At 43.8% G+C, this 11,238-nt stretch overlaps 1 protein-coding gene and 1 long non-coding RNA gene across 10 annotated transcripts in view; one reads left to right on the top strand and one right to left on the bottom strand.

Annotated features, from left to right (window-relative positions):
* The first annotated feature begins 121 nt into the window (after window positions 1–121).
* LOC123479736 (uncharacterized) lies at window positions 122–3,752 on the top strand. Of its 2 annotated transcripts, none has more exons than XR_006655458.3 (4): window positions 122–204; window positions 561–610; window positions 1,302–1,400; window positions 3,586–3,752. It is a non-coding gene; the product is annotated as an uncharacterized lncRNA (long non-coding RNA). The 2 variants fall into 2 exon arrangements; XR_006655459.3 differs by having other exon boundaries at window positions 561–891.
* TMEM219 (transmembrane protein 219) overlaps window positions 759–11,238 on the bottom strand; it is a 28,908-nt gene continuing 18,428 nt past the window's right edge. For 4 of the 8 annotated variants that reach the window (XM_045195507.3, XM_024560526.3, XM_024560524.3 and 1 more), the window contains 5 exons: window positions 10,547–10,748; window positions 10,270–10,459; window positions 3,746–3,975; window positions 2,195–2,361; window positions 759–858 (listed from right to left, as the gene is read on the bottom strand). In XM_045195507.3, the coding sequence (XP_045051442.1) occupies window positions 2,227–2,361; window positions 3,746–3,975; window positions 10,270–10,459; window positions 10,547–10,711 (720 nt within the window). In that variant the 5' untranslated portion in view covers window positions 10,712–10,748 and the 3' untranslated portion in view covers window positions 759–858; window positions 2,195–2,226. Of the gene's footprint in view, window positions 859–2,194; window positions 2,362–3,745; window positions 3,976–10,269; window positions 10,460–10,546; window positions 11,102–11,238 lie in introns of those variants that run through there. The other 4 variants (XM_045195508.3, XM_024560527.3, XM_024560525.3 and 1 more) reach the window with 2 other exon arrangements.

Raw genomic sequence — 11,238 nt, 5'->3', positions numbered from 1 at the left:
AAACAGCCCCGCCCCTCTCTCCTTACTGCCGCGGCGGCGAAGAAGACAGGCAGCCACCGGGCCAGAGTGCGCACGCGCTCCGCCACGCGGACCCAAGGTGGGAGGCGGGGTAAAGGGCTAAGCTTGGAGAGGGAGGAGCCCAGCGCGCTTTCGGACAACTGGCGTTGGATGGGCTGTGGAGCATGCGTTCGCCCCGCCTTAGCGGTGAGCCGAAGCTTGTTGCTAGGGGAAGCTTTGAGGGGGCGCGGGTAGAAGGTAAAAAGAAGCCGTGATCTGCGCTTGCGTGCAGGATAGGTGCTGGGAGGGGCAAGGGAAGGCTGGTGCTGGGCTCCAAAAAGGCGGGAAAATGGGCTGCTCAAGTTAGCAACCAGGGACCCTGGCCATGCATCTCCCAAGTCGAGGAATCTTTGCTGGGTAATCTGTCAAATCCTTATAGCAAACTGAAGCCTTTTACAGTTTCATGACCTGTCCAAGGTCATACTGCATTATGTAAAACCATTCCCTTGTCCAAACCTACCTAACTCTCTCAACTGGCTGAAATTATCAACTTTATTCCATAGGCATATGGTCGCAGAGCTGGGATCAAAACCAGGCATTTACCAAAGCCAAGGTACAACCGTGGAATAGCTGCATTAACCCATGTCCTGTGACAACATGTATCCCACACCAAGAATCATCAAGGAAAAGTCCCCCCAACCAACCAGTCTACTCTAAAATTCCCACCTCAATCCAATTCCCAATAAACACACTGGGCAGAATTGGGCAAAAAAATCTTTAATTTCCCCCCACATTCTAGCTGTCCACTTTCTGTAAAATCTCTTCCAACTCAGAACCAACGCCGGAGAAGTTGATTCACACCTGGAGAAAGATAAAATAAAAAAACAAAGGCAGGTGAGAAAGTCCTTGGGGGAAGCTCTGGATGGCTGCAGAAATTGAGGGAAGAGGAGAGGAAATGACAACAGAGATAGGTACAGGCACTCAGTCCAACTCAGTCCATCCTTTATGGCCCAGGATCTGCCTGGCGCCATAAAGTATTCCTTTTCCAGTCTGTTCAGATCTGAGAAAGGCCTGGTCTCTCTCCTGCACTTTGCCAGTCTCTTCCACTCAGCACCAGTGGCCCCCACGGCCTGCAGTGTCAAGTCACAGCATCTTAACCTGGCATCACTGTGCCTCATTTCCTGTCTCAAATAGGTGGTTGCAGCAGTTAGGCCTAGCCCTAAGCAAAATAAGCAAAGTTGATCTTGAATGTCTGGTTCCACTGGCCTTTCCCTGGGCCCAAGCTGTTTGTTCTTCTTCCACAGTTATGTCCTAGGGCACAGCAGCTGGCTGAAGCTGAGAACTATTTAAGAGCTGGAAACAAAATATATGACTCTCATATTGTACGAGACCCACCTGAGAGGGTAAGAATATTTTACAGAAATATTTCACTTTCCCTTACTGAGCTGACACACAAACTAGTTAGCCAATATGTTTCCTGCACACTGCTACCTCTGTGAGGCTCTGTTTGTCCAAAGATTCTGTTGGCAGAATCAACTTTTTTCTAAAGGCAGTGATGGCTAATGGAAAAGAGAAAGTGCATGCAAAGTGCTTGGGCATCATCAATCAATTCTTTCGAACTGTTCAAGATGAATTTTACAAAATTTGCATCATAAAACTGGGTATCAGAATTCCATGAAAAAGCAAGGCTAACATGATTCATATTCCAGGATACATCACCAAATTTGAACTCTCTTAAGTTACCAGTTACCAATAAGCTTGGATGTGAACGAGAGCCATGGGTAAATCTTTTTTTTTTTTAAGATTTTATTTATTTAATTTTAGAGAGGGAAGGGAAGGAGAAAGAGAGGAAGAGAAACATCTATGTGTGGTTGCCTCATGAGCATCCCCTACTAGGCACCTGGCCCGCAACCCAGGCATGTGCCCTGACTGGGAATCGGACCAGTAACCCTTTGGTTCGCAGGCTGGCACTCAGTCCACTGAGCCACACCAGCCAGGGCAGGCTATGGGTAAATCTTAAGATCCAAATGTTAACCGAAAGAAGTCAGTCACAAAAGAATATGTATGATTCCATCTATATAAAGTTTAAAAATAAGTAAAACCAAACCATATTGTTTAGAAACATCTCTATCTCAGTTACAATTCCCACCCCCACCCCATCCCCTACTCTCACAGGACTGGGGCAAAAATACCTTACCTGAGAACAAGACAGGAACTAGGCCAGTGCCCTCAGAGCCGGGTTCTAGACCAGGAGGACTCCCGTCGTGGATGAAAGCACACAGCAGTTAAAAAGCAGAGAAGGCCACCAAGGAGAAGCAAGAAGCCCAAAACCAGCAGCCTGGAGCCACACAGAGCCAGCTCCTCCTAGGGGTGGGCACAAGGAGGGAAGAAGATATGAATGAGACAGAGGGAGGACAGAGAATCTTCCCTTAGGAAGACTTCTTACTCCCAGCTCGAGGCTATGGAGAGAAGCCTCCATGGGGGGAAGGGCTCTCCACATCCAAGGAGCAACTAAAGGGGAAATGTTATTTCTATACAAGCTGTCTCCATGGTCTACAAATTGCTTTCTTGCCCAACCATTGAACCCCCTAACAATGACTATGAGAATTCACTATTATCCACATTTTAAAGATGTGCAAGCATCTTGAAAACCAAGATCTTTTCTCATTCCAAGCTCTCAGGTGATGCTCCTCACCGGGGTCTTTGCAAATGTGAGGGAAGAGTATGCAGCAACCTCCTAACTGGTCTCTCTCCTCCACTCAGCCAGTGTCTTCCACCCAGCATCAGTGACCCCAAGGCCTACAGTGTCAAGTCATAGCATCTTAGCCTGGCATAGTGGTGGTTCATGCTCAGGCCCCTGCACCTCTCCTGCCTCTTACCCTAAATCATTCCTAAGCCCCTCATCACAAAGTGTCCTCAAAGGCTAAACACTTCTCATTCTCTAGGCCTGTACTCATGCCAGTCCTTTATGCCTGAAATGTATTTCCTCTTTCCTGAACCCCCTCTAGTGCATTCTCTGCCCAAATCTTCCTCATTTCCAGGGATCATCCTGACTGGGCAGAACAAGGCTGGGACTCAGAGCCAGAACAGCTAGGTTGAAATCCTAGGTCTGCCACTTAAGTAGGTGTGTGGCCATGGGCAATTTACTCCCTCTTTCTGAACCTGTTTCCTCATCTGTGAAATGGGATAATAAGAGGACCTCAAAAGGCTGTTTTAAGATCAAATGAGATAATGAATCTGAAAGCACTCTGTACACTCCTGTACATGAGTCCCGTTTTTAAATGCCACCGTGTCTGTGCAACACTCCATAAACATTCATGTTAGAGTTAATTGCTCCTTACACTGTGATTGAATAACACTTTGCTCACATCTCTGTGCTAGCAATTAACTTATTATGCCTCCTAGTCCAGCTTCGGAATTCCTTTGAGGTAGAGGTCATGCTTAATTGTATTTAAATACAATAGTTAATAGTAATAACTGTCATTTATCAAGTCTCTATTATGTACCAGGCATTGTACTGGGTACTTTACACTCACTCTCATTAATTTTTTCGAATTAGGAGATAGTATCATGTTTTCTGTTTTACAGATGAGGAAGTGAGGCTCGTAGAGACTCAGGTGCTTGTTCAAGATCACACAGGCTCCCAGTCAGGATTACAAAACCTGTTTTATCAACTAGGTAAAATTGCCTTCAAGACACAGCACGCAGCATAGAAGTCTATGAAAGCCTGATAAGCTGAAGCTCTTACCGACGTGAGCAGCTTGGTGAGCACAAGGCCTTCCTGGCTCCATACCCTGACACAATCCTCACCCATCCTAGGGCTCAGGGTGGCATTTCCTACTCCCTCCTCCGAGCAGGATATGGGTGGCTGGCTGGAGGGCAGAAGTCCTGGAGCAGCACTAAAATACAGGCAGATTCCTGGGGTCCTTTCCGTGGTGACCCTGGCTGTAACAAGGACCCACTCTCCTGCAGAAGATCCTATGAGAGGCACCGGGGAGGAGATGGAAGAAGATGAAGGGTCGGGTGGGAACTGCCGGTTTTCAGACTTCTATTCATTTCTAAGGCGTCCTACAGGACCAGGTGTTTTGGCACTGATTCTATTCAATAAAGTACTTTATATACCATCATTTACATCACTGAAAAAATGAAAGTAACTATGTACCCATATAAACAAAAATTAAATTAGCTTAAAAACAAAACAAACACACCAATAATCACAAAGTTGCAATGAAACTGGGATAGATACACACTGTCGCTGTTAGTTTGTATAAATTAGTTTGTTCTTTTTAAATAAAACAGTTTTCCACTAAGTACCAAAATACAGAAAAGATTCACATCCCATTTCAAATTAGTGGGACAATAGTAGCCAATTCAGTCAACAGCCTTGGGACAATTTCCATTTGGGAAAAAAATTAGACTCTTATCTCACTATAAAATAAGGTCCAGATGTATTAAAGACCTAAAGACTAAAAACTAAAACAAAACAAAACAAAAACATAGGCAAACATTATAAGAAAATACAGAAGAATATTTTCTAATTTTAAAGTTGGGAAGCCCCCTCCTAAAAAAAAAACACATCTAAAGGACTGAGTACAGAATAACAGAAATAAACTTAACCTCATAACAAATTATAAAGACTTCTACACAGTGAAAGGTAAATTAAAAACAAGTAACAGTTTTTGGACTTGTGGTCAAGATGGAGGCGTAGGTAAACACGGCTCGCCTCCTTGCACAACCACAGCAAAAATGACAACTAAACTATAAAACAAATATGACCCAGAGTCGTCAGAACATCGAGCTGTATGGAAATCTGACAACTGAGGAATTAGAGAAGTCACATTCATCCAGCCGGGTAGGATGAGTGGAGATGCGGAGATGCAGAATGGGTGGTCCCACACCTACATGCGGTGGATAAAAATCAGGAGGGATACTTTGAGAGTGAGGAATCCCAGCTCCATACCACACCACTCAGCCCAGGGTTCCAGTGCCAGAAGATTAGTCCCCATAACGTCTGGCTGTGAAAACCAGTGTGGGTTGGGGGCAGCAGAAGAAACTGCAGGATTCTCAGGCATTTCCTCTTAGAGGGCCAAAATGGACTTAGGACTTAACATAGACTCACTCCCTTTGGGCTCCAGCACCAGGGCAGCAGCTGGTAGGGCACCACTGGCATATAGGGAGAAACTGAAGTGTCTGGTATCAGGGCAAGTGCCAGGGAACAGCTTCCTCCCAGAAAGAACTCCAGAGGACAGGCAGCGGCCACTGTCCCTTTTCTGAGCCCTCTCCCACACAGAGCCAGAGAGGAAACACCATATCAGAGACTCCATCAACCTGGTTCACGTGGGTTGCCCCACCCTGGTGATTACCTAAGGCCCTACCCCATCCAAATTACAGTGTGCTTTTCTAAAATAGGCCATGCTACTAAGACAGGGAGTCAAAGCAGTTTTACTTAATACAAGGGAACAAACACAGGGAGGCTGCCAAAATGAGGAGACAAAGAAACATGGCCCAAATGAAAGAACAGATCAAACTGAAGAAAAAGAACTAAACAGCCCGGGCTGATGTGGCTCAGTGGATTGAGCACCAGCCTGCGAACCAAGAGGTTGCCAGTTTGATGCCCAGTCAGGGCACACATCTGGGTTGTGGGCCAGGTCCCCAGTTGGGGGCGTGTGAAAGGCAACCAATCAATGTATCTCTCACACATGATGTTTCTCTCCTTCTCTTTCTCCCTCCCTTCCCCTCTCTCTAAAACAAAAAGAAATAAAATCTAAAAAAATTTTTAAAAAGAACTAAACAAAATGGAAATAAAGCCAAAGAACTTACATGCACAATGCACGGACATGAACTAAGGGGAGGGGGGACTGCTGGAGGGAATGTGGGTACCTGGCAGAGGGCGGCAGAATGGAAAAATTGGGACAACTGTAATAGCATAATCAATAAAATATTTTTTTTTAAAAACAAGTAACAGATTGGTTGAAAATACCTATAATAGATTTAATTGGCAAAATATTTACTGTCTATAATGTATAAAGACCTAAAAATCAAGAAGATAAAGACAAAGAAAAATAAGCAAAGAATATGAACAGGACATTCAGAGAAAATATGAAAATGGCCAATAAACTTACTACAGGAGGCTGAACTTCACTAGCAATCAGGAGAAAGTAAATTAAAACTATTAGGTAATTGCTTTGCCCATTAAATTGGTAAAAATTAAAAAGAGCGATACTAACAAGAGTTGTTGAAGATGTCGGGACATGGGGACTCTCAATTAGTGACATCTTTTAGAAGACAATTTGGCTATTATCTGTTGTTATCTGGGCGCAGAGAGGGACTGAGATGATGCCCACCAAACTGTCAACTCTGCAGGGGATGGGGGAGGGCTTTTACGACTGTTTTGTATACTTCCGTGTGGTCTGAATCCATAACATAATGAATTTGTCTATATAAAGAAAAGAATATTTAGGGTAAAAAAAGGGGACACCATATCCTTTGACTCAGTAATACTATTTGTAGAAACTAATCCTAAGGAAAAAATTCAAAAGAAAAATGCAAAATATACCAAGATATTTATTCTGATTTCATTTTAAAGAAGTAGGAAACAATAGAGATGTTTAACCACAGGGAAAGCATTAACCAGGGATGGCCTAACCACTTAATGAATCACTTTACCTCCATTAAAATAATGCTTTTGTTTTTTGCACTAATACACAAAACATGATGTCCTAAGTGAAAAAAGAGAAATACCACCAGTATATACATCAGAATTACAACTGAGAAACTTACATGTGAAATTCTGTAAGAGAACTCCCCTTTTTACTATGTACCCACATCAAATCAGTCACGAAACCCTGTCAATCTCACACTTCCAATGTCTCCCTCAAATCAGTCACCTTCTTTCATGGTACTGTCTTAGCTCAGTTTTTCTCATCATCTTTTTATTGCAGCCACCTCCCAACTGGTGTTCCTGCATCTGGACACATTCCTTCCAGGCATTCGGCCAACAAGTGTTATCTTTTTAAAAGAACAACAGGTAAACAAAATGTTACCATTTTCCTGATTGAAATATTTGAGTTTTCCCAATGTATTAGATAAAGACCAACTACCTTGACTTGGTACATGAGACCCTCCATGGGATTCTGCGTGCTTCTTGAGGTCCATTACCTGCCATGCACTCAACAATCCTTTCCCTGTACCCCCTGGGAGCTCCTAAACATGCTAGCATAGTCCCTCCATCTGCATGTCCTTGCACATGCTCTTCCCTCTGGCTGGAAGGGTACCCGCACAGGCCTACCTCAAGCTTCAGCTCAGGCACTGCATCCTCGGAAAAGCCTGTCTTCACCATCCCTGCTCGGCAGACTTCTGAGTGCTCCCACTGTACCTTGTGTCCTATTTCACACATTGCAAGGCATTTATTTCTGTTCACCTCTGCATCCTTGCTAGGCCATGAGCAACTTGAAATGAGGGTCCATGTCTTACAGATCTCTAAAATGTAGATGCTCGTTTCTAATTTTATCGAAAATAATTTTTGATGTGACTACTTTGTTTCTAACCATTATTTTAAAAACAGGGCTTCTTTGCAGAGGCAAAAACTGACAAGCTGATCCTAAAATTCATATGGAAATTCAAAGGATCCAGAATAGCCAAAACAATCTTTAAAAAGAACAAAGTTAGAAGACTCATGTTTTCTGATTTCAAAACTTACTACAAAGCTATACTGATCAAAACAGTATGGAATTAGCATAAGGATAGAAATATAGATCAATGAAATAGAACTGAGAGTCCAGAAATAAACTCATACGTTTATGGTCAAATGATTTTTAATAAGGCTGGCAAGAATATTCAATGGGGAAAGAATAGTCTTTTCAACAAAATATGATGGGACAACTGAAGAGCCACCTACAAAAGAATGAAGTTGGAGCCCATCCTCACACCATACACAAAAATTAACTCAAAACTGATCATAGATCTAAGTGTAAGATGTAAAATTATAAAATTCTTAGAAGAAAATATAGAAGTAAGTCATAGAGAACTTGTGTGAGGCAAAGTTTTCTTACATATGATATTAAGATCACAAGTAACAGTAGAAAAATAGATAAGCTGGAATTGATCTAAATCAAAAACATTTGTGCTTCAAAGCATACCATCAACAAAGAGAAAAGAACCCAGAGAATGTGACAGAATATTTGCAAATGATACACCAAATAAGAAACGTGTATCTAGAAAATATAAAGGACTCCTACAACTGAATAATTAAAAGACACATTGCCCGATTTTATTATTTTTAAAGATTTTATTTATTTATTTTTAAAGGGGAAGGGAGAGAGAATGAGAGGGAGAGAAACATCATTGTGTGGTTGCTTCTCGAAAGCCTCCTACCGAGGACCTGGCCCTGCAACCCAGGCATGTCCCGACTGGGAATCAAACAAGCGATCCCTTGCTTCACAGGCCGGCACTCAATCCGCTGAGCCACAGCAGCCAGGGCTACATTACCCAATTTTAAAAATGGGCAAAGACTGCATATACATTTCTCCAAAAATATGCAAATGACTAATAAGCACATGAAAAAATTCTCAGTATCATTAGTCACCTGGAACATGCAAATCAGAACCACAGTGAGACAACCACTGCACAGTGACGATGAGGGCTATAATCAAAAAGACAGATAGTAGCAAGTGTTGGGCAAGGCGTGGTGAAATGGAACCTTCCATACACTTCTGGTGGGAATATAAAATGGTACAGCCACTTTGAAAACAGACTGGCAGTTCCTCAAAAGATTAAACAGAGTTGCCCCTGGCTGGGCTGGTGTGGCCCAGTGGATTGAGCACTGGCCTGCAAACTGGTTTAATTCCCAGTCAGGGCCCAGGCATGGGTTGCGGACCAGGTTTCCAGCTGGGGGCATGAACCTGGGGGCACGCAAGAGGCAACCAATCGATGTAACTCTTGTGCATCGATGTTTCTCTCCTTCTCTTTCTCCCTCCCTTCCCCTCTCCCCCCAAATAAATACATATAAATGGAGTTACCATATGACCCAGCAATTCCACTCCTGGTTATATACTCAAAAGAAAGAAAAACATATGATCACACCCTGACCGGTGTGACTCCCAGCTGCTTGGGCAACAACCCACAAGGAGTTCGATTCCCAGTCAGGGCACATTCCTGGGTTGGGGGTTGTTTGGTCCCTAGTTGGGGCGCATAAGAGAGGCAAACGATAGATGTTTCTCTCTCACATCAATGTTTCTCTCCTCTTTCTTTCTCTCTTCCCATCTTTAAAAAAATATGATCACTCGGAAACTTGTACATCATTCATAATAGCCAAAAGGTGAAAACAATTCAAATGTCAATTAAATGATGAGTGGACAAATAAAATGTGGAAGAGTCATACAGTGAATACTATTAAGCAAAAAGAAATGAAGTACTGCTAATGCATTACGACATAGATGAATCTTAAAAACATTATGCTAGGTGAAAGAAGCCAGTCCCCAAAAAACATATATTATGTGAAATGACCAGAATAAGCAAATCTACAGAGGCAGGAAGTAGATTAGGTAGTGGTTGCTGAGAGCTGGGAGGTTGGAAGAAAAAGGACTGCTATGTATCAGACATATTCCTTTATTCTTGCTCTTTGATCACACCCTACACCTACACATAACAAAGACCTCCCCCCACCCCGCAACACATATGTGATTCACAGGAGAATCTTAGAATGGTAGTATTGAAAAGGACCTCAGAAGTCAGAGAATTCCACCATTCTCTCCTCCCTCTTCATCTCCCATTTTTTTAGATAATGAACCTAAGGCCAAATCTCACACAGGAATTAATGGAACCCACTGACTCTCACTCATCATCTTCCCAGAAGACTTCAAGTGCTTTGGAAATGGATGATGTCTAATTTTTTCTGGATCCTCCTTTGCACATAGAGCTGTGCTAAGCACATGGCAGGCAGTAAAGACATGTTTAACTGAACAGAACATGCTTGTTAGATACCCCTGAGGAAAGAGGTGCTCTGATGAGAAGGCCATAGGAATGAAGACGGATAACAAAGAACTTTAGGTCAAATCTAGCCCATCTCATCACACCTCCAAGGGCAGAATCAAAGAACCCCAGAGCTGGAAGGGGAGAGAGAAAACATTTAGAGAGAACCTACACAGTGGGTATTGCTTTCACTGTAAGTATCTAGTCCTTATAGCAGAAGTGACTAAGGCTGAGGGATGTGCTTAAGGTCACCAGGTGGGTGAGTGTTCTGATGTCCAACCCCACAGTCCTCCTTGATCTCACCTTTCAATCCCATCTGACTACCCAGAACCTTGGCTTGGAATATCTGGGTCTTGTTCCTGTCTGGACCATCTCCGAAGTTCAAGGTGGTCAGCAAGCCCACAATGTGGGACCCATGCCACTCCCCTGTGACTTTCCTAGTCACAGGACAGAGGGTCAGCTGGCCAAAAGATCTCAAGAAGGATACCCAGTCCTGTGTGCAAAAGAAAGGTGGTAGAGAGGTGAGAGATTATCAGCAAGAGCAGGCCTACATGGGACAGATGAGCAGGAGGGTACTCACCTGAGGGATGTCAGGGCTGCGCAGGCCAGTCTTGTGGGTGAGGAGGAAGCCACCAAGGCCCAGGCCAGAAAGGCCAAGAAGCAGAACCATCAAAGTGGCACAGACCAGAGGTGGGTGGTGGGCCAGACAGAGATGCAGGTTGTGCCCTGCCTGGCAGCTGCCCATGGGGAGTAGAGGGGCCTGGGCCTCCACGGAAAGCCTGCTGGAGGACAGGAAGGGAGAACTGGACAAGAGCCTGCCAGTCAGAAGGCACTTACCCATTTTACTAAAAGGGAAGCTAAAGCACCAAGACAAGGGACTTGTCCGAGGCCACACAGACAGTAAGCAGAGCCAGGACAAGAATCCAAGGCTCTTCACTCCAATTGTTCATCTCCCTGCACCACTCAATAAATGTTGCTGCTTTTTATTTAAGTAATCAAGGCAGAAGTAGAGCAGAGCACGCTGTGCTGGAAAAAGGAACCTAAAAAGGAGAATTCTTAAAGGCAGAAATTCAGGAAACAGCTGTTCTGGGGCTAGGGTTTGGCCGCAGGAGAGTCCTAGCCAATAGCCCAGAGAAAGTGACAAAAGAAACCCACTTGGGAGTTAAGCTGCTCAGTTTGAATCCTCCTCTGCCATTCATTGGCTCTATGAGAAAATCAAACTTTGGAAGTTTAAGGACCTGTGAAATGGGAGTTCTAAACCAGGTAATGAGG

Source organism: Desmodus rotundus, chromosome 1 (genome assembly GCF_022682495.2).
Source record: "Desmodus rotundus isolate HL8 chromosome 1, HLdesRot8A.1, whole genome shotgun sequence".
NCBI lineage: Eukaryota > Metazoa > Chordata > Mammalia > Chiroptera > Phyllostomidae > Desmodus > Desmodus rotundus.
Note: the sequence above shows the minus strand (reverse complement) of the source record. Positions and strands in the feature narration are given on the sequence as shown.